The 23,629-nt window shown below is 42.0% G+C and overlaps 1 protein-coding gene across 1 annotated transcript; it reads left to right on the forward strand.

The window, feature by feature from the left end:
• Positions 1 to 873: 873 nt before the first annotated feature.
• On the forward strand, positions 874 to 19,129 carry SQLE (squalene epoxidase). Its single transcript, XM_035319682.1, has 11 exons — positions 874 to 1,604; positions 4,750 to 5,002; positions 5,284 to 5,464; positions 8,177 to 8,273; positions 12,062 to 12,175; positions 13,724 to 13,895; positions 14,196 to 14,291; positions 14,849 to 14,991; positions 16,108 to 16,204; positions 16,548 to 16,635; positions 17,286 to 19,129. Exons 1-11 carry the CDS (start codon positions 1,317 to 1,319, stop codon positions 17,476 to 17,478), a joined length of 1,722 nt encoding a protein of 573 aa, XP_035175573.1. The 5' UTR covers positions 874 to 1,316; the 3' UTR covers positions 17,479 to 19,129.
• The last annotated feature ends 4,500 nt before the right edge of the window (positions 19,130 to 23,629 follow it).

Below are 23,629 nucleotides of genomic sequence, written 5' to 3' on the forward strand. Positions count from 1 at the left end.
TTCTTCTGCCAGTTCTGTGCGAAGTGGGACCCTGACATGTTTCATAACTTCGTTACTTTTGAGTATTATTGTACCGTGTTCACACTCGGCATTGTTTGCTGCCACACATGCTCAGCTCAAGAACAGTTTACAGGTTGCAGAGAGCAGGAAGGACCACTTGTGCCGGCTCCTGAGGAACTTAGTGCTAAAAAAAAGGATTATTTGTTTTGTTGCATTGGTTTCATCCAGCCCAAGAAGTAACTCAAGGTCCAAGCCTCTGTATTCCCCTTCTCATCTGTGTGTTTGGGGCACGTTATCCTTTTCCCGCATCCCTTGATTTTACATTTCTGGGCTCAGTTTGCAGCTCAGTGGATGGCAGCCATCCCCTGCCCCTCTCACGGCCCTGCAGCCGCACGCCCACGCATTTATCTTGTAAAACAAAAGCCCTAAAACCTCCTCGGGCTGCGTAACACCACTGCCCCTCAGCCCCTCCACCTCCCCTCAGGGGCCCGCGCCCCCGGCAGCGCGCATGCCCGGCGCCGTGTGGCAGCAGCGCGGGAACCGGGGCCCCCTCCCTTCACCATCCCGTCACCACGGCAACCGCGGCGCGACCGCCCCGCCTCCCGTCGTCACATCGCCCTAGCCGCACGGCGAGCGCAAGCCCCGCCTTCCCCTCTCTCTGATTGGGCGCCTGGCCATAGCGCCATCTCGGCATAGCACCGCCGATTGGCCACCCGCCGCTGGGGCACGGGGCGCGCGGTGCCGAGGGGGAGGCGGGGCCAGTGGCTCATTAGCATAGCCCCGCCCCCTGGACACCAGCCCGCTCCCCCCTCCCACCCCTAATCCCCCCCCCCCCCCGGCTGGGACCGGGGCAGGGGACAGGGACGGGGGACAAGGGGCAGGGGACAGGGAATAGGGGATAGGGGCAGGCTGGGCACAGCACAGGGGAGGTCCCACAGCCAGAGTAGGGAAGGGAATCATCATAGAGAGAAGCCTTGAGCTTTGTGAGCATCCCTTGTGGCAGCCCAGGTGCTGCGTGTTTTTTATATATATATATAATTTCATTTTTTATTATTTTTTCTATTATTATTTTTTGAATGCACCGCAGGTGCTGTACAGGTCCTTGGGGATTTTAAGAAGACGTCTGAGGGCGGTTTTTATAGGTTCCCCTTTGGAGCAGGGGCTGGGCTCACGGCCATCCCCCCTTCCATCACGACGCAAGCCCTGGCTCCGTTTCTCTAATTAATATCTTCCTTGAAAAAGCCCTGATTTCGGGAGCATCAGCCGGCCTTCACGCTTTCAGGGAAGCCGCCGGGAGCGGCGGGCGGCGCGGCGCGATGTGGACTTTCCTGGGCATCGCCTCCTTCATCTACGTGTACAAGAAGTGCGGGGACCTGCTGAGCTACGCCAACAAGGAGCTGCTGCTCTCCGCCTTCGTCTTCTTTTCCCTGGGCTTGCTGCTGTCCTACAGGTACCACTTCAGGGGGCCCAGGCAGCAGCGGTGGCGGCAGAAGAGCCACCTGGGGATGCTCTCCGATGTCCTCTCGGCTCTGCCGCTCGTTGGCTTCTTCTGGGCCAAACCCAGCGCGGGGGCTCGGCGGGTCGAGGCACCCAAATCCCGAAAGGTAAATGGGGTTGGGACGTGGTGGCACGTGGGGTGGGGACGGCTTCCCCTTGTGCCTTCTGGCTGTGCCCCGGTGAGGGCAGCGAGGGCTGGGGAGGGTTGGTCGTTCCGTCCCGGGTGACTGCGGGGTCGTGCTTGGTGTTGGTTTTGGGGGGCAAAGCGAATGGAGAAACGCGTTTATAGGGGTTTGGTGAAGTCGAATGATGTGACTGCTCAAAGAGAGTGTTGTAGTAAGGGATTTTTGTGCTGGCAGAAAGATGTATTCAACTGCCAGTCTGTTGTGGGGATTAGAGAGGAGGATCTCGTGTGAGGAAGGGCTGCGAGCTGGGAGCGCTCATCAAGGGACTCCCATCGACGCGTACGCGTTTCTGAAGGTGCAAAGAGGACGGAGCCAGGCTCTTCTTAGTGGTGCCCCGTGCCAGGACAAGAGGCAACGGGCACAAAGTGAACATGGGAGGTTTCATCTGAACACCAGGAAGCACTTCTGTATGGACCAAGCACTAGCACGGGTCGCTCAGAGAGACTGTGGTGTCTCCCTCCTTGGAGATTTTCAAAAATCACATGGACATGGACATGGGCACCCTGCTCTGGGTGTCCCTGCTTGGGCAGATAGTCCCCAGAGATCCGTCCCTTCCAGCCTCAGCCATTCTGGGATTCGGCAGTCACCATCCTAATATTGCTGCATACAGCACATTTGTCTGGACAGCTGCAGATACACTTATTTGGGAGTTCCTGATAAAATAGTGCTTGCACAATATTACAGAGCTCAAGTAGTCAGTCTGGTGAGCTGTGCCCAGCACGAGGCTTGCTGTGAGCACTGGGGAGAGCTGGAGTTTGGCAGCGGTGCTGCAATCCAAGAGCACTAAGTGGACATGCATATGCAGTACCTGTACGGGTCAGCACTGCTTGGCTACCTGCCCCAGCACTTCTGGGCATTTTTCAGCTGAGCACTGACCCCTTGCACAAAAGCACTTGAAACATTTTGGATGCATGCCCTATGAATTTTTTGGTAGGTTCTGGATTCTATTTGACTTTGCTGGTAAAAGCCTGCCTTTACCCCAATTTCTTGCATTGCTCAAATTCATACTGTTATTTTTGCACTCCCTTGCTGAGTGGTAGATATAAACAAGACACAATGCCCCTAGAAATCCTGGTGTCTGTGTTGTTCTGGCCATTCATTTCACTGATGTAATCATATTTTTACTGCTGTCAGCAATGTGGTGCTGAGGCATTTTGTACAAGAGTGGATTGGACTCCCAGCTTTATTCTGGTAGCTGGAGAAACAACTTACAGGTTTGTGCTGAAACTTTTTTGCACTTTGAAGTGTATGTGATTAGATGCTGTTAGGAGGTTACTATAACGTAGTTGGTCTTCAGGTACCAGGTACATGTTAATCGGTGTGTAACCTGAGATATGTCAAACCTTGGCAGATAAGTGTAGGCATGTGGTAATTTTGCACCTATTTTTGACTGCTTGATGAGTTTTAATTCTAGGACCAGTTCTTTATAATGTTTCCCAGATAGCAGTTTCTCCTGATATTTTTCCATGCTGAGTCTTTCCATTATTTTTTTTTGACACACTGGTTCGCTTACAGTAAAATTAGAAAAATACATTTTCCAGTGGATATAGTATTTTTTTTTTTTTAAATTGCTAAGTGCAAAGTTCACCATATAGTAGGAACTCACTGATACAAAGGCGTTGAAATATTACTTTATAGATCAAGAATATGGGCAGCCTTGGTTTATTGCCTTTTGTAGGAATTTGACTTTGAGTATGTCTGAGACCATGGTTATGTTAATGGTTGCTCTTTGATCAGGATGGCAGTTTTAAGCAGATATCTTAGAATCACAGAATGGTTTGGGTTGGAAGGGACCTTAAATATAATCCAGTTCCAACCCCCTGCCATGGGCAGGGACACCTCCCACCAGGTTGCCCAAAGCCCCATCGAGCCTGGCCTTGAACACCTCCAGGGATGGGGCATCCACAGCTTCTCTGGGCAACCTGTGCCAGTGCCTCACCACTCTCTGAGTGAAGAATTTCTTCCATACATCTAATCTAAGTCTACGCTTTTTTACTTTAAAGCCATTTCCCCTTGTCCTATCACTACACTCCCTGATAGTCTTAATTTGTTTGTTTTGTTTCCCTGCTTGATTTGAGCAACCTGTTGTGGTGGTTTTACCATGCTAGGCAGTTGAACACCACAACCGCTCTCTCACTCCCCCTCCTCAGATGAGGAGGGGAAGAAGTAAAGGAAAGAACTCACGGGTTGAGATATGGATGATTTAATTAAAGAGGGAAAATATATATATATATATATATATATATATATACATATAATTAAGGAAATATTATTATTAATTAAACAATTCAACTAAAGGGAAAAAAAAGGGAAAGGGGAAAAGGGAGGGGGAAAGGGAATAACTAAACAAAACAAGTCAAGGCTATGTGGAAGTGCAGAGGAAAGAAATTACTCTCTACTTCCCACCAATGAGCGATGCTTGACCACGTCCTTGAAGCAGGGCCTCAACGCACGTAGCCGGTGTTCGGGAGGAGGACAGACGTTTTCGCAACGAGAGCCCACCCCTCCCCTCTTCTTCCTTTTTCCACCTTTTATTGCTGAGTGTGACATCATATGGTATGGAATATCCCTTTGGTTGGTTTAGGTCAGCTGCCCTGGGGATGTTTCTTTCTCACTTTTTTGCCCACCCCCTAGGAGGGTCAGAGAGAGTCCTGATGCTGTGCCAGCACTGCTCAGCAGCAGACACAACACCGGTGTGATACCACTGCTGTTCTAGCTACAAGTGCAGAGCGCAGCACTGTATGGGCTGCTGCAGGGAAAGTTCACATCCCAGCCAGACCCAGTACACCTGTCCCTGCCCATGGCAGGGGGGTTGGAGCTAGGTGATTTTTAAGGTCCCTTCCACCCAGATGACTCTAGGATTTGTTTTTGTTGCATTGTAGACTATGACTGGTTTCATTTTAAACAAAACTTAAACAGGAAGCTCTTGTCCAACCACAATGCTCTCAGTCTGCTGGATGAAAGTAGAACTAGTCCAAGGTCAGCCCTCTGGAAAGGTTTTGATACAGATATTATCAGCACATGTAACTGTGCTGATAATATCTGAACTGTGCTTCCTTGTCTGCAGGGTAAAATAGAAGTAAATTTCTCAGACATTCACCTGACAGAGACTGCTACAAATACAGCCTTATCACCGCAGTACGATCCAGAAATTATCATCGTGGGTTCGGGTGTCCTTGGTTCTTCCTTGGCCACAGTGCTCTCAAGGGATGGAAGAAAAGTGACTGTAATTGAGAGGGATCTGAAAGAACCTGACAGGATAGTTGGAGAATTGTTGCAACCTGGAGGCTTTAATGCACTTAGAGACTTGGGTCTTGAAGGTGAGTGCATTTCAAACTGTACCTTTGTCTATAACACAACCGTTACTGCACCATTACTTTTTTTTAGAAAAACCATGCCTACAGGGAAGATGAAGAAACAGATTATCTGTGATGAATATTTGAATTAAAATTAATTGAATTAAAAGCATTTTAAAATATTATTTCCTCAACATTTATGTTTTGATTAAGAAAATTGGACTTTACATAAATAAAAACTTTTAATACATTATTAAGCTTTTAAAAGGCTTTTTAAAACTCTTCTATTGGCTTTTATTTTGCAGATACGGTAGAAGGTATCGATGCACAAACAGTAAATGGCTACATAATTCATGACATAGAGACCAAGTCGGAGGTTGAAATTCCTTATCCAACATCTGAAGATGGCCGCGTAGCGAGCGGAAGGTCTTTTCATCATGGCAAGTTCATCATGGGGCTCCGAAAGGCAGCTATGGCAGAGCCCAAGTGAGTCTCATTGTGATAGTGAATGTCATAGGCTGGATCCCGAGAATCTGTAGCGCTGTTCCCAGCGTCAGTGGGGTTCCCTGTCCATTTCCTTCTGTCCCAGCACAGAGGGCTCCAGTGGGCAAGACTGAGACAAAGTGACAGCTGTAGTTACTCTTTCTGTTTTCTGTGGACATACATGTGGAGTATACTTCATACATTCGCCTGTGGGATAAGTTAATCTTTAAACTTATGGGAATGTAGGCTTCAAATATGAGACAAGATGCTGGCCTGTCCATGTGAGAGAACAATCCAGGGCTAAAAGCTGATTCTCTTCTACTGATTCTTGGGTTTGATATTTTACCAGAAGAAGCAACCTCTTCTCATGGAGTGATGCACAGAAGGTCTTTGGTAAAGAAATGTATGATACACCTGGTGTCATTTCTTCCAGAGGTGTTGTTTCTGATACAAGAGATCAAACTTGTTTTACATTTACATGTTCTGCTTTTTCTGCTAACAAGAAGTCAAGCAAAATAGCTAGAAAGGAGCACTAAGTATCTGGAAAGTTCTACTGCCAGTAACTTCTGTATTTTTGAATCTTGAAGAAGTCCTCTTCCTAATGAAGTGAAAAGTAGAGTTTGGTATTTCCACTTTAACTGATCACTTCCTTGTATAAAAGAGATAGAAGGTAACCTTTCATAAAAGAGAATAGATTCTAGATGCTGTTTCTATTGGGTGGTTTGTGCTTTTCTTTTTTTTTTTTTTCCCATAAATACTGCTTACCAGAGAAATACACCAGACATTATCTTCTTTTTACTTTACATGTCTTTATTCTGAACTGGAAAATTACTTTCTCTTATCATAGCTTTTATATGATATGAATTATTAACACTAAAATACTGCAGCTCTGAAATACAGATAAAATCAATGACAACTGCATTTACTAGTGATAAAAGCTAAAGCTTTCTTGTTAAGGCTTCAAGTTCAGTGAAATTTGGACATCTGATTATTGAATTTGTGGGAAACTGCAGGAGCTGTACATAAGCTTTTATACATTTCTGCTTAAAAGATTATGTTTGAGTCATGAATTCAATCTTTAGCCCTTCTTCCACAGTTTCTTTATGTTCATTTTGCATATGTTTGCTTTCCATTTTCATTATAGCACAGAAAACTGCATGTTAAATCAAGGCTCAGGGGAGATCAAATACTCTTAATTGTGCTATGAAGCTTTGTTTTTCATCTTATAACTTACAAAAATACAGGGAATAATGACTACTGATTAATATATATGTTTATATTTCTTTTATAGTTATTTAAGTGCTTCCCTTTCTGATTCTATCCCACTATAAAAATAATTCTATGACTCTATATCCTCTTTATCTGTATTAAGAAATACGAATTAATTTCAGATGAGTAAAATTAATTCTGCAGAGAAAAGAGGTAGGGCATCGTTAGTTAATTATTTTTTTATAGTGGATTAGAATCAGAAAAGGAAGTAAGCACTTCAATAAATGAAATAACAGCTAGAGAAGAAATATAAAAGCTAGTAGGATCCACAGAACGGATTCACCTGCTGTTAACTAATAGGTTGCTGCATTCCCTTGCTGTTGAAGTTCCTGTTGGTGTTCTTATGCATCACCATTCGTATTTTGATAAAGCCAACCTGCTTGTTGCCTGGAAAGGTTAAGCTGGTCACTTCCACATCTGACGTGTGAGATTTAACCTGATAGATGTTCTCTGGCAATGCCTAGGAACTTGAACTGCTTATGAAGCCCAAGTGTGGCTAAAAAATTTTGGCACAACTGGCATGTGGATTAGGGCACTCAGCTGGGATCTGCTCTGAAATTTCTGTGGTGGCCAGCTGTGGCAAAGACATGAATTCAATCACTTTGAATTCAATCTCTTTTGTTTCCTTTGAGAGCCTAAAATATCAAGTTGTCATATTCTCATATGGGTCTTTGTCTCATTTCTTGAAGCTGTGTTCCATATGGGTATGAAAATATTTGTGAAGTAGAGAGAGCATCTGTTTAGAGCTGGCCTGAACTGCTGGGATCAGATTTAACAGCTCAGACACAGCAAGGGATTTCAGTTGGCAGAAACCTTGTTTGTGAAACCCAAATAGGTTGGGAGGTATAATGCAAGGGATGCTCCGTTCAAACTCTGAGCATAAGCATTATCAGATCTTTACATTTCTGTCCTAAACAGGTTAGATAGTTTACAGAACTCACAAAGAATAATCCCAAATAATTAAAAAATTACGTTCCTGACGATTGCAGTGCTGCTTTGGCTCTTGCTCTTCTCTTCTACTTGGAGTTAGGTTGCACTTGGAGCGTCAGCATTTCCCACTGTTCAGCAGAGATGACTCAGCTGGCTGGTTTCTGACTGTTACTAGGCGTCAGGCTCCTCCCTGTGTCTCTCACATGGCCGTGGAACGCCTCAGGCAAAACTGGGGATGCTGCTAAGTAGTAGGGCGTTTACGTTGAGCATTATGGTTTTAGAATATCCTCAAATGTTAAGCCAAATGGCCGTGTTGAATTGAAATTAATGACAAGCACTTTTTGACACTTAGTGTGACTTTGGTATAGTGATCAAGGACACATCTTTGTAATATTTAAACAAAATGTACTGGCAGAGACAAGATTAGTGAAAATCAGGTTTTCCTTCTGTGCCTAGTGCCTTGAAATGCATCCTTAATCCTCTTTCCTTCTGTTCTAACTCCTCTATTTTACCCAGTGCAAAATTCATTGAAGGAACTGTGTTACAACTGCTTGAAGAAGATGATTGTGTAGTGGGTGTTCAGTACAAGGACAAAGAAACTGGAGATACTAAGGTGAGACAGTTTTCTGTTTTGAACTTCGTTTAACTGCTGTGGGAGTAGAATTATATGTATATAGCATTTTAGAAACACTGCTATTTCAGGTCAGTGGTGCAGAGAAACTGCAATTACTGAGGAGGTGAAAGCTTTAATAAAGGGAGATTGCGTTCTAGTGGATGCAGTCCTGGCATATGGGAATTCTTTTTATAACTTATTGTGCAGCTTCTGATATCAGTGTCTCTGCAGAATTCATTTTTGTTGTTGTTGTTTGTTTGTTTGTTTTCTTCCGTATTTGTATGTCTGGAGCTTAAAATCTTTTGAAAGTTACTAATGGAAAAAGCAATGTCTTATGATTCATTCTTTGTCTGTACACAGTGGTCTACATTTCCATGTATACCTCCACCACTGACTGAGGCATGTAAAAGTCCAGTCACTGAATCACAGAAGGAGACTTCTGGCCTATTTCAGTTGCATGGGATTGTTCTTTGCCCCAACTAACACTAAATTGCTGGCTAAATGCTATGAAACTGAGTGAATTTTTAATAAAAAGTTTAGGAGATCAGTCTAGGTAGAGCATATATTCTGAAGTTCTGGATATACTGCCTATTCTCTAGAAAAGCCAAATTTGAAAGTTTCCCCTTTGATGGCTTTAAAATTCCTTTGCTTCCTGAAGTTATGTACTAAGTGTCTTCAGATGTGCTCTGATGGGGGAGGCAGGAATCTCCTGTCTGTGCTCTGTCTCTGTACAAGATTCAGAAAGCTTCTGAGTAGTTGGCAGATCCAGTTCTAAGCACTGCTAACAAAATCTCTCTTCTTTAGATCATTTAGAAATGAAAGAGGAAATGGTGGTATGAAACAATATGTAAAAGAGCATTTTAAAATTTCTTGTCCAAGAGGTGGGAGAGCCGGTTTTGAGCCTGCTTGGGCAAAAGGCATTTCAGCCCTCTGGATGGCAGAGAGCTCTACTTAGGAAGCTGTAAGACAGCTGAGGAGAAACACCATCCTTGGCGAGGTAGCTGGAGGAAAGGGGAGTTGCCAGTCCTGTTCTTTGTTCTGTCTGTCTTTAAGGTCCTGTGGAATGAATAAAACAATAGCAGCAAGTCCACTGTGGTAGAGTAAGCCATTGAATCCTACACGGGTACTGGAAAGATATGGACTTTGGAAGCAGGGAGGTTTTGTGGTTCTGTTTTAGTCTGGCTTTTTTTTTTTTTCCATATCCAATTGGCTCAATCATCCAGAAATATAAAATGCTTTTTTTAGTTTTCTTTTTGTCACGGGGAAGAATAGTAAATATTTCGCTTGGAGATTTTTTAAGCTTACACATTTATGGATTTTATTATTGTAATTTTAAGTATGACCTATTTGACCAGCGGTCGGGTGACCAGTGTTTTAGCTGATACCATTTCTGAGAGCATGGATGTTGTTCTTAAAACCCTGAGTCTCCTGTCTGTACAATGGGGATAAGCAAACTCACATTTTGCTTTGAATGCTTATGTTCTGTGGCTGGAAATAGTTATGTTACTTGCTAGCCTTTGATTATAGAAATGTGGGAAACACAGAAGAATTTTTTATCAGAAATTTCGTACACCACCTGTTAATTTTTACAGCTGGGGAACTACTTACAGGGCAGGTGGGGGAGAGCCTGTTTCTGCTCCTTAGCCTGCTCTCATAAGGAAAGGAGGCTAATGTATGTTGTATGTCTGTGGCTTTCTATTCTCCACGTCCCCAGTCTCCATCACATTACCTTTGAGGTTTTTGTTCTGTTAAATTAGGTTTAATTTAGCCAGCATGATAAAAGTCAAGTTATAAAATTTATTAAAAAGAGGCAATTAAAGAGAGGAAAGGTCTTAGTATGTTGACTGTGGAAAAACTGTAGTATGAGTATTCAGCTCATTAAACAACAGGGAATCCATGTGGGCAGGAGACCTTGCTCTAATTGCAGGAATAATTAGAGCTTGCAATTATCCATAGGAAAGAGGTTATGTTAGCTCTGTCTCTTGGACTGTTTCTGAACTCACTTTTGTAAGCTCAAAGACTAGAAACATGTATATTATTCAGGGATATAAATATATTTTAAGGTATTTATTATGCATATATTTACTCAGCTCTACTCTCATCTCATTTTGTCCAAGTTCACGCAGAAAAAGATGTAAAGACAATGTCACAGAAGTGACTGAGTCCCACTGCTGTGCAGGAGAGAGCTGCTCTTAGAGGAACTCATTCCATGTAGATGTAGAATTCACTAGGTACCTGCATGGGGTTTACATGGCAAGGGTTTGGTTAGCAGGGGGCTGCAAGGGGTGGCCTCTGTGAGAAGAATCCAGCGGCTGCCCCGTGTTTGATCAGGGCCAGTTTCAGCCAGCTCCAAAGGGGCCCACGGATGGACCCCTTGGGATGGAGCCGTGTGGGAGCAGTTCCTGAAGAGCTGCTGCCTGTGGGCAGCCCCCGCAGGCTCAGTTGGGGAAGGACGGCATCCCGTGGGAGGGACCCCACGGGGAGCAGGGGCAGAGAGGGGCCGTGAGGGAGCGGAGACGAAGTGTCAGGGACTGACTGCAGCCCCCATTCCCTGCTCCCATGCACCCGTCGGGGAGAGGAGGGAGGTGGAAGAGGGTGGATGGTGTTTTTGGTTGTTTTTAATTTCTCGCAGTTCTAGTCTGTTAGCGATAGGTAATACATTTTTATAATCTCTCTACTGTGAGTCTGTTTTGCCCATGATGACAACTGTTGTGTGATCTCTCTGTCCTTATCTCAACCCTTGAGCCCTTTCTCCCCTTTTCCCTTTGGGAGGGGTAGATAGAGTGGTTGTGGCGGAGCTTGGCTGCCCAACTGGGTAAAACCACCAGTGCCTCACCAGACGCTTCTATCCAATAGTAATAATGAAGCATGGCGTGCTTTTTGCTTTTTGCTTTTTTTTTTTTTTTTTTTTTTTTTTTTCCTTTTTGCTTACAACCTGGAAGCTTAAAAGGCAAATTATTTTTTCTGCTCATGCCAAGTGTGCAAAGACAAAGGACTAATGCTCATTATCAATCTATATATTCAGTGATGCATATTCAGTGATTTAACTGCAAATGGCAATGAGAACACTGTACATAGAGGGAAGAAACATCTACCTGCAAAAGCTTCCTCGTTCAGGTGTTACAATGTTACCATAACAATAAAATGCTTAAAAACATATTTTAATAATCAGAATAATTCACTCATGTTAGGGAACAGTGCATGTATTAAACATTAGGAATTTGTGCATGTGTTCAGACTGAACCTAATCTGTTTACTCACTTTTTATTTTGTATTTTCTCTATATACAGTATTTCTGTTTATTGCTCCTAAGTATACTAGGAACTGGTCAGAGTCCACTGCTTGTTCTTTTAATGAAGACCTGAGCATGTTGACTATATTTGGGTTTATTACACTTTGGTTTGTTTTTGTTTAGTAGCGTATGAGTAGTTCGTTCATTTTTTTTTCCTGAAGAGCATTATAGGCTGAACGAAGCAATTATTCTATTTTCTTGTCCATTTTATCAGAGTTGTGACACAGTCCCCATAACTGTCTTATGTGATTGCGTGTCTAAAAAAGCTGAGGAATATTGTTGGGCTAAATTTTAGAATAAATAGTTTAATATCAAGATGAGGAAAGCAAAAGTATTTTATTTCTAACAGACATTTTATAAATGTGGTCTGTGGACCTCTTACATGCTTATTGTTTTGAAGAACATCTAATGGGCAATTGATAAGGAGAGCTTGAGAGTTGTTTCCCATTGTTATGAAACAAAATTGAAAATATCTTGTCTTTCTATTATGCTGCAGGAACTTCATGCACCACTTACTGTTGTAGCAGATGGACTTTTCTCCAAATTTAGAAAAAACTTGGTCTCCAACAACGTTACTGTTTCATCCCACTTTGTTGGTTGCATTTTGAAGGTAACTTTTGAGTATTACTGCACGTAAGCCAGTATGCTACCTTTTCTTAGTGTGGGTCTGCATTTCACTGAATTGTCATTTATTAACTTTGTTATGAACTATATCGAGAAATGAGAAGAATCCCAGAGTCTGATGTCTTACAGAGGCCTTGCAGCATCCAAGTGTTCTTGGAAAGATCATTGGGAGGTGGTACCAAAACCCACCATTTAGTATATGGTTTGGAAATTGCTTTTACCCTAAAAGGGGACCAAGGATGTGTTTTGCGGGTACATGGGTCACAATGAGCATTTCTTGGAATACCTTTTATTCATTAATCTGTTATTATCAACAGACTCACCCTGCAGTTATTAATGGCAGATAACTATTCATGCACAGCACGTTGAGTTATTCACTCATGTACCTGGCTCTCATATTCAAAGTTGCTTGGCTGGGGCAGTGCTTAGCAGGCCAAACGGGGCTCTGTAATCAGGAGCAGAGGGTTGTAGTGATAATCCAGGAGCTTCTGAGTGGCGTTTGGAGAGTGCCCCATGTGTATATATTCCTGTGTGTATAATAATGTATTATTAGCTCCTCTGGATCAACAGGATTGCTGGTCTCCACCGGCTGCCTATTTGTCCTTGGAAAATGTTTACATGCTTTCTTTCCAATACCTCTTTGGCCTGTTTGTTTGGTGGCATTGTTTTTATATGTTGTTGTTGTTGTTTGGTAATTTTTTACATCCAAATGTTTAGGTACCTACAGAACCCATTAATATGAGCTCCTACAGAAGGGGGGTTTATAGTAGAGCTTTGTAAAATGAAAGTTCAGAAGTCTGAGAAAGGAGATTTATGCAAGAAATACTTGAGCAAGAGAGGGTTAAACAACTGGATTAGGTTTCAACATAGCTACTTGAAACTGAGCACTGAAGCAGATTATGGAAAATACTGGAGAAAAAAAATGTTGCAGTATCTCACATAAGCCTTTGCTATATGTGCACTGGCTCAAATCTGTGGATTAGAGGTAGGCACTGCTGGAACCTACTTTGTAAAGTTGCTTCTCCGGATATGGGTGTTTTGACTAGTTTATATTAAAATATCTATACCGAAGATAGTGACGCTGTTTTTTTTCACAGTGTTCTTATTGCTAAGGCACTTGTTCAGAGAGCAAAGACCTTGAGTTTTAGATATCCTAGCAGCTGTGATCTTGGGAGTGATCTTATGAAAAGCTACGACACTGATTACATTACAGCTTTTCAACGGCACGTTTTAAATACAAGTTAAGTTTTCAAATGAAATCTGTAACAACATGTACTTTAGTAAATATTAAAAACATGTATTCAGTAAATATTAAAATGTGTTGTCAAAAGAGCTGTAACTACACAGAAGTTCAGAACTTTCTTCTTGAAAACACTTTTATTGTTCGTTTAAAGAAAAAAAGAATATGAACTTAATATTGATACAGGATTTTATTTTGAAGTACATCAGAAAATGATTTTGTGTATCTGAAGTTTAATATCCTTTCATTAATTGATTTCAATCCTTCTCCTTTTTTTTTTTTCTTTTTTTTTAGGATGCATCACAATTTAAAACTAATTACGCTGAACTTGTTTTAGCTAAAACTAGTCCGGTGCTAATCTATCAGATTTCTTCAACTGAGACTCGAGTCCTTGTTGATATTCGAGGGAAAATGCCAAAAAACTTAAAAGAATATATGATTGAGAACATTCATCCGCAACTACCTGGTAAGTTTAGAAAGCTTTCCTTTCATGGCTGTCACAACTGGAGTCTGCCAAAAAAGGCACGTTTCCTTCAGTCCCTTGAACTGTGTGTTTGTTTTTTTCCATATGTACAGTATGTATGTACATATGTTTCAGTAACTGGTCTCACTTAGATTCCACATCAAATAGCAGTTTGTGCAGTTGACATCCATGAGTTTAGAAGTTTGGAAGGACTACATCTCTGAGAAGAGGTTAAAATGAGTTGTGCGCAAATTATTTAAGATTCTACCTAAGTATTGTAACTGAAAAAATCGGTTATTGCAGATCACCTGAAGGAACCATTTTTAGCAGCAGTTCAGAATGATCGTTTAAGAACTATGCCAGCAAGCTTCTTGCCTCCTTCAGCTGTTAACAAAAAAGGTGGGTATTGTAAAATAAAGGGGGTGGGAGAGTGGCCTTATAAACTTGTGGGAATTAAGGCTGTGTTTTCATAGATGTATGCTTGTTGCTCAGTACAACTATTTCATCCTTTTATGAAAAAGATAATAGTTTGAAAATGTATGTATTTGGCACAATTTAACTAGAGTGTTTATTTATACACAAATCTTTAAATCAATGTCTGCTTCATTTTTTATTTTTAAGTAACTCAGTTGGTCATGCTTATATAAGTTTGGTCTTTTAAAGGAAAGCTTGGTTTTTAAAAAAGAAAGAAATTACCTTGAACTCGATGTATGTGTATTCTTTGACATACACACATGCATACATATAGGGGAAATACTTTGAACTTGAGGTTTTTAAATCTGTTAAAGTAAGGACATCTCTTTTTTCCCCTTGACATCTATTTTTTCTCAGTTCCTAGTTATTCATCTTATTTCCTGGTGGGACTGAATTCTCAATAAGCTTGGTAACAGAGGGTTTGAGTTCTAAGATTATATAGTGATTGTGCAGTAGCCCATTAATCTTTTTCTTCTACTTAGGAGTTCTTCTTTTGGGAGATGCATATAATATAAGACACCCTCTGACTGGTGGAGGAATGAGTGTTGTTTTAAATGATGTCAAAATATGGAGAAGCTTGCTCCAGGATATTCCAGACCTTTATGAAGATTCTGATGTTCTTAAGGTAAAGCTTTATTTTGGACTTAGTTTGGGTGACTTTTGTTCCACTTCAAATGACACACTTTTACGTTTTATGCAGCAGGGGGACATGTAAGTTATTAGTGAGTCACAGCTCTTCATACTTCATACAAATCATGCGTTGGGCATTTGTCAGTAACAGCTGTGATTACTGAGTGCTATGGCTGTGAGGTAGATACAAGACAAGGCTTACTGATCAGTCTTGCTTCAGGAGACTGGTATGTTGTGTATAGTCATCGTGCTTTGCTAGCGTAGTACCTGATGTTCCTGCATTGGTAGTGTTTTTATTAATGTAAAGTGAGCTCATATGGGATGGGTTTGGACGGGTTTGCACCATTACCTTGCATGAGTGTACTTAGAGAACAACGAGCGTGTACACCTAGTTTGTCAAGGTGCCTCCTGACGCTCCACCAGCCTCTTGTCTGACACATTAATCTCATAGTAGAGAGTTAAGAGGCATCCTTCCTGCCCATGAATCAGCACCATCACTGAGATTTAGACCCCAAAAATCTGATCAGCAGATGATAAGAATTCTGATTTGTTTACCACTTTTGATCAGGGCAGGCATATTGATTTGGCTAAATGACAGCCAGAATAATTATAGACCACAAATAAATTATTCAAAAAAGTTTTATGATTCTTGTTTGGTTGGTTTTTGTTTGTTTCTTTGTTTGTTTTGAAGTGAGAAACATTTAAAAGGAACGTCAGGACAATACAGAACTTACCTGACCAAATGCAGGTACCCATATCTCAGCTGATCACCCCAGACTTTCAGTTATTTCCTATTTATTCTCCGTCAACAGGGAGAACTAAGCAATTGTTATCCTTCCAGTGTCTGAATTGCCCCAGTGAACTACCATAGGATGAGATGAAGCACACCCTGAAACTGCCCTTTTTTTTTTTCTATATTCAGTGTCAGAGGAGCCACATAACTGGTTTAACAAATATCCAAAGTCCCTTAATGCCCTAGCTTGGAACATACCCAGTGTATCTTTAAATCTACTCTGTGTTTTCCCATGGGTATGACTCATATCGCCTACTTAGAAATCACTTCAGTGCTGTTCTGTATTGCCTGATATAAATGTATTTTTTCCTTTTGCAGGCAAAAAAATCATTTTACTGGTCAAGAAAAAAGTCTCATTCTTTTGTAGTGAATGTTCTTGCCCAAGCACTTTATGAACTTTTTGCTGCCACAGATGGTAAATATATTTTAAAGATAATTTCTGATTAATTCAAATTTGGTAGATAAATATGTCTGGGGAGGGGACGTTTATGTATATGAACATATTAGTATGTCTTTGTGTTTATATTGATGACAAAATAACTGAAATCACTTGTTGTTGTGTCAGTTAGTATTCAGGAATATGTAGATATTCCATAAGATTAACCTTTACTTAAATAAAACCATCTCCAAATCCAACTGAATTTAACAGAGCAACAGCTGCCAAAGTGCTGAAGTCCTGGATTTTATATCTGTTACATTTGCTGAAAAAGTTTTCAGTATCTGTTGACTTTGTTGAGTCACTTTAATTCATTTTATAGATTCCTTGCATCAGCTGAAGAAAGCCTGTTTCCATTACTTCAGACTTGGTGGAGAGTGTGTCTCGGGTCCTGTTGGATTGCTGTCTGTGTAAGTTCAGTGCACTGATAATAATTAATGTCACCCAGATCAAGCATTGTGAGCCTCTCTTAGAATCTGCTTTGCTCTCAGTCAGTCAACTTTGCATGGGGAGAATGGTCCACATGAGCCAGTATTTTTAAGGTTATACTGAAGTTTGGAGTGTTATTTGCAGCCATGTTGAGAGTAGTGACAGGTGAGGTCTCCTTCAGTGAGCAAAAGGAACAGGGAAACAGGTAAATATCAAGGTGTTTTTGAATGACCCCTGCAACTAGTGAATGCATAATAAATTGTTCTCCTTTGAACATGTGAGAATGTGTACATTTATATTTCTTCCATTTTGGAATGAGAACTAAAAGTGGTAGAGCCTGTATAACCTCCTGGGAGCTGCTAAAGACAGATAGACCCTTGCTTTCTCTTCATGTCCAGTAGTCTGTATGTTGGCTATGCTCCGGAATGGAATACAGGGGTTGTAGCAGCTCCAAGGTGATCAGACTTATTTGTTTACTTACTTTTAGTTGAGGTCACATCAGGATCACAGCTGCCTACATCAGAAGGTTGTGTGTAATTTTAAGGAAACCGCTCAATTTGTAAATTGAAAATTTGACACTGATTTTTTGTTCTATTTATTTACATGTGTTCTCTCTCTATTTTTTATACAGGTTATCTCCTAAGCCAATGGTACTGATTGGCCACTTCTTTGCTGTGGCACTATATGCTGTTTATTTCTGCTTTAAGTCAGAGTCCTGGATTACCACACCTCGAGCATTTTTCAGTAGTGGAGCTATACTTTACAGGAGTTGCTCTATAATATTTCCACTTATTTACTCTGAAATGAAATCCCTAATCTATTAAGGGGAAATGACTGGAAGAAGAAAACATGAAGATCGTGATGCCTTTAAAATCTTTGGACATGTACTATTTAATATTGTATTATGTTTTCTTCAAAATGCAATTTCCTTGATCAGGATTTGACTTAATTTTGTTTTTGTGGTTATATACATATATATTATATGTAAATATTCTTTCCTTTGCAATTAAAATTCAAAGAGGAGTTAGCTGTTTACAAGAACCATAATTAAGTGTTGACTTATGGTAGACAATTGCCAGTTTTGTCAGAATTTCATCCCTCGCTTTACCCATTGCAGACTGCACCACTAATATTAATAAACTGAAAAGTGAAAACTGTAAACCATATGCTGCTATTATCCTTCATGCTTCTTTCTGTTCAACAGTTCCATAAAATATTTCTTCATTTCTGTGAAATACTGTAAGAAAATTCTTGATTTGGGTTATTTCATTAGGATTTGCCTCTGTTCTTTTTAATTTGCAGCTAAGATGCTAGTATGCTGACACTTAAAAGGACACTAAAGAATTTCAGATTTGGAAATGTCACTGTATCTTTAATGTCAGTCACTGTTGCAAATGCCATATTACTCTTCCAAAATCATTCTTTACACCAGAATTACTTTAACCAAGTACTAATCAAACCACGGGCATGTTGGCTACTGCATTGCACCCAGGTACTGAAAGCACATGGTTTTTGAAACGTTCTTCCCATCTCACTTCCTTTTAAAAACTTCAGGGTTTTGTTTTGTCTTTCTTGGTGTGTTTGCCACTAACTGAAGCACAGCAACAAACTGTGTCCGCTGAAACTTCAGTCCAGGCTGTTTCCAGTAGACAGTAATTGCCAATATTACTTCTAAAAAATTGTGAAGTACCATGAAAGTGTCCTTTTAATGCTTGGAATAGATATTGTTCCTTCCTGTAGAAATTACTGCATGTTACTTGAGAGTCCATGTATTCCTCTGTTGGTCAATATTCTCTCGATGTTTACCTTAACCAGTATGCTTTCTTTTGCTCTTGTGTTCTTCCATTTTTTCCCTACCTTTCTTATGATTGCTTTGTGTATCACCACGTGGCTTTCCTGTTTTGGCTTGCCTAAACAATCATGCATCGGTGCAGCCAAGAGTTTAGAGAGCAGTAACATTATGCTTTTCTGTGCTTAAAAAAACCTTTGGCTATATGTTTTGAAAATTACAGATTGCGTAAGCTGTATATAAACCTACATTTTATGTTGGATTGTAGAAAAAAATCTGTGGAGGGGATTTTTTTTTAGTATTTTTTTGACAGTTACTTCAAATTACCTTTTTCTTTTTTTTTTTTTCCAGAAGAGAAAAATGTATATATTTTTCTAACCATTATCACTTTTGATACCCTCTTGAAATTAAATATAAACACATTCATGATGCATGTAAAGTTAGGGTGAAGTACTAATATTTTCAGATGTTGTTATTTGTGGTAACTAAATGATGCCCCTTTAAGGCTACACAAAGTTCACAGGATTTATACAAGTGTTTTCAAAATTTGTGACAATTTTTAAAAGGTTGACTACTTTTTCTATTTTTTTATTATTATTTGCAGTCATTCTTTTTAAATTCAAGGGTAAACAATCCTGTGCCAAATACACACCCTCAGCTAACTTAAATAAAATTTTATATCTGTAGATTTTTCTTGTGTATCTCTGGATACACATAAGTGTATCTGCTCGTAAGTGGCTTGGTTGTAGTGTGGGGAGCTGAGTGATGCATTAAAGTGTCACATTTCTTGGAGCTTGTCTGAGAAATTTGTATCATGTAGGTTAAGTGTTCTTGGTCTTCTGGGGATTGTTCTGTTTTGAACGTGTCCTTTACTGGAAAATACATGGGACAATGAAACTTTCTAATGGCAGCTTTAAAAGAAAATCGCTGGTGCAGGATTTCAGGTGAGGAGTGATAACTTTATGCTCTGTGCGAGTGTTTGGTGCCTCCTCTTGCTCCAGTGCGAGGAAGCATAAGGCAGAGTAGTGGTGGCTTTCCTTCCTTCGTTCTCTTTAATCACCTGGAACACAGAAACTACCTGATTAGTCTTGGATCAGCCGCTGGATTTTGTAATTTATAACTTGATTGTCCTGACAGTGGTGGTAAAACGTGATGTTAGATAGCTCCAGCATAATTACAGTGCCTCTCTGGGGAATTATATCAGTAGAGGCTTAAATATTCTGTTCTGCATCTGAAGCAAAGAGGAGCACATCATTTCCTGTAGAGGTAAATGCTTTATAATGTCTGAAGAGCACTCGAAGGCTGTACTCTTAGGACTATCCCGCTGATACCTGCAGTACATTCGGGAGGCATAAAGCAGTAACCAGAAACATGGTGTCACCCAAGCTCTGTTCCTGTTGAACAGTGACTTGGTTTTGAATAGGCACGCTTGAGCTTGGTTATAATTGCTGCCTCCTGATAACGTTGATGTCTGTGTTGTCTTTCTCCTTCGCGCTCAGGTCATACACCCCTGCTCCCCCATCCCTGCTGCTCGTTTTTCTGGTGTCTGCTCCACATGGCAGCCAGAAGGATGCCACGGCACTGCAGGAGAGGTAGGAGAGCTGTGCTGAGTTGTTGCCATACAGGTTTCCCATATGAATATGGGTTTCTCGTGTAGAAACCGTCACCTGGGCTACTTCAAAGGCTGCTCCTAAAGCCTACGTGTTGGTGCTTACTGTAATACCGTTGATGAACACTAATCGTTCGTGTTCATCACAAAACGTAATCATACATAAGGGCTGTACTTTATGCCTGGCTCACTGCGCTTGTCCATACTGCTGTCTGGAACCAGCTTTTGTGTTCTGGACAAAAGCACAGTCCATTCAATCCCAAATAAATATGGGCAGTTGATAAATTATGCATCCTGAAATTTGGGCTTGCTCAGCATGGCATTACTACATGGAAAACAGCATCAGCAGATCCTAAATTGCTGCCTTTGGAGCTCTGCAGAGCTGTGCCAGCCCCCGTGTTGTGCATGGTGAGCAGCAGCACGACAGTTTGCTGAGATAAAGGTATTCAAGGTACCGAAAATAAAAGCGGATGGGGTATTTTAAGGAGTAACTGGAATCCATCAATGTAAGGAAAGTAACATAGAGTGGAAAAGGAGGCCTGATGCTGGAGGCCAGCTGTAAGCACTGAGGAATAAGGTGCTGCAGTCACCGTGACTCATCCTCTCCAAGCTTCTGCTCAGTTTGCAGCAGCAGCCAGAAAGGTAAATAGGATGCTGGAAAGTGTTAGTGGAGGGCTACAGGGAAAAAAAAAATCAGCATGAAATGATCCTTTCCACCAACTTGTATGTGTCACAGCAGGAGCTAATGACACTTTGGGCAGAGTCAAGAGAAGCTGGAGTGAAGCTTTGGGCTTTGCTGGTAGCATTTTCAGAGGGTAGAGGGATAGTGAAGAGCCATGGCTGAAGGAGCTTCTGCTTTCACAGCCAGGTTTTAGAGCCAGTCTTCAAGCATGGGTTCCCAGTCCAGCCAGCCACAAACACAACTGGGAACCAAGTACTGAACTGGAGCACTTGTTAATGACACAGCGAGCAATTGTGGAGAAGCACCCACACAGCTTAGTGGGGCGTGCTGCGTTCTCATACCTCATTTAGAAATGGTTCCACCTATGCTATCACAGTGGGTAATTTGTTTTTCCATGGGAACTTTTAGGTTTTCTTCAGCTCGATACCTTGTTTACTTGTGGGCCGCTCTAAGGCAACTATTGCTTCCTCGGGTCTTTGAGGCACAGCTAGTTTCCTTCAGAAATTAACTTTGCCTCTAGATTAACAACAGGGGGTAGGGCTCCGTGGTCCCACCTGGGGCTTGTTGGCATGAAGATGAGATGTTGGTCTCATCTCCACTGGGAGATGCACCAGGGCACTGTCTGTTTGTCCCACTTCACTGGGAGCACCCTGTCCTTAATGGTCCTGGCACAGGGTGGCTTGTGCAGTACCATCTTCTTGGTGTTACGGAGGGGAAAGGGGTTAGCTTGGAGTACGGATCATTGCCAGCGCTGGGTGGATCAGGCTGCCCTGTTTTGGGTGTGAGGGTTGTGAGGTATGATGTGCCACGCTGTGTCAGATCAGAGAATGGGTCCTGACATGTTTTATGAACCTCATAGATTGAACACAGAGATCCTGGGCCCAAATGCCTACGTGAAGCTTGCCAGGCTCAGTTCTGAGCCCAGGAGCCACTGGTTCACCTATACCTTTTGTGTGGGAAGTATGGCATAAACATTTCCCTCACCTATATTTCAGCACAAATATAAACCTGCTATTATGTCTTATCTTATGAAGCCGTATGACCCTCTTTGTGACTGGAGATATTTGCTGCCTCTGTGTTTTCTGTGCTATTTTACCGTGTGCTTTGTCCTACGATCTGCTGGAGGAAACTCTTGCCAAAGAGGATACAAATAGCAAGAAATCAGTTGCTATTTTGAGAATGTGGTGGGCATTGCTTTGACCTTGAGCAATTTTTGCTTTGCTTTTTGAAATGTGTGTGAGGCAGTGTCATCATCGAGTGGTGGATTGAAATGCCATTCATTGACAATGATTGTGTTTCAATGCACATCCCACTGCAGACACGAAACTCCCTCAGGCATTTGAGATGAGATGCTGTCACATGCAGGAAATCCATCTTGGCTCTGTGTCCATGCCCTTGTCTCTGTCTTCGCTCAAGCCCCCATTACCAGCTCTAGCAGGGGAAGCGATTCCATTAACCTTGAGCCTGAGACCGCTTCTTCTGGACCAGTTTTCTCTTTCAGCTGAGAATTAACAGGAGGCAGGAGAAGCTTCTGCCACTGCCCCCCTCAGGGTATCTGGGATCACTTGTGCTCCCTGTTGCCTCACCACATGCCTGAAAACTTCTCTGACTAACGATTGCCACCTATACTGCAATTTGCTCCAGTCTCCATCTCCCTAGGAGCTCCTAACATGGCCAGGCAGGAATCAGATTCAGCACCGGTTTTCAACTCAAGTTTCATATTTCTGTCTACGGGTGAGCAGTAAGTCAGCACAGCCTTGTGTTTGGCCACACAGGACTGCAGTGACTACTGGCAATCGTGTGGTGATGGAAACTGGATGCTGAGTTACCACGGTTCCCTCGGTATCGCATTTGCTTGTAGACACAGCGCACAGCACCACTCTGCCTCTCAGTAACGTATTTGGTGTCTGCACTTTTTCTTGCCTGGAGCTATCCTATCCTGCAAGCGGCATCTGAAAATAGTGCCTATAGATGTTATTTGCAACCCCAACACGGCGTGTTTAAACTTAGGTCTCTTGGTTTTGTGTGTCTGATCACACCAGGATTAGCCTGCATCGTTCAGCTCCATCTAGTGCCTTCACAGCAGCTTGCAGTTGCTGTACCTGTCACACACAATTGTTATGATCAGATAAATTACAGCCTGTCACTGGGAGGCATTTCTGCTCAGACTTCCACATCACCAGTCACTCAGCTGCCCTGTGCCACGAGGGTGGCTCTTTGGATGCCCTGGAGCAGTATGCTGGGGAGCTGCACTCTGCAGAGGTATCCATATAACCTGCTTTTAGGGACCAGCATACCCAGAAAAAGGATTGTCCTGATTTTAATCAGTTACATTCACACAAGTAAATGAAGGTGTTTTTTTTTTTTTTTGCCAAATGCAAAATGGTATGCAGGTAAAGCATGGTATTCGCAGCTTTAAAAGCCACTAGCACAAAGACGTGAGATTGCATCTGTATTAGCCTAGGGTATACGATTAGCTTTAAGGGTGCAATGTGTTTCTGCTAGTAAACAGCCTGAGGGTTTAGGATCGATCCTTCATGCTCGTGCAACCATTACATCTCTGGGGAGCATGGCCAGGAGAGAGCCCCACACTGGGACATGCTTTTTTAGTGCTGGTGAGTCTCTATGGAGACTCAAGTTAGGGTTTCTTGCTCTCCCTGGGAAGGCATTTCGAATGCCCTATTACTGTGCGGGCTCTGTAAATGCAGGCATCCCTTGGGCTGATCGAGGTGCGAGTCTTGTGCTCGTCTCAAGCCAGCTAATGAGCTTTCCCAGGCTTAACCAAGTGAGAAATGGGTAATGGTGCTGGGAGAAAACAACAACAAAAACTGTCTGCCATCATCTAAACAGCACCCTCTGCACAGACGACAGCACAGAATACGAGGGCTGGTCCTG

The sequence above is a fragment of the Oxyura jamaicensis genome, chromosome 2 (assembly GCF_011077185.1).
Source record: "Oxyura jamaicensis isolate SHBP4307 breed ruddy duck chromosome 2, BPBGC_Ojam_1.0, whole genome shotgun sequence".
NCBI lineage: Eukaryota > Metazoa > Chordata > Aves > Anseriformes > Anatidae > Oxyura > Oxyura jamaicensis.

Coding starts and splice junctions, on each gene's coding strand:
- SQLE (XM_035319682.1), top strand. CDS start 1,317: ATGTGGACTTTCCTGGGCATCGCCTCCTTCATCTACGTGTACAAGAAG. Junction 1,605..4,749: donor AGGCACCCAAATCCCGAAAG/GTAAATGGGGTT, acceptor CCTTGTCTGCAG/GGTAAAATAGAAGTAAATTT. Junction 13,896..14,195: donor CATTCATCCGCAACTACCTG/GTAAGTTTAGAA, acceptor CGGTTATTGCAG/ATCACCTGAAGGAACCATTT.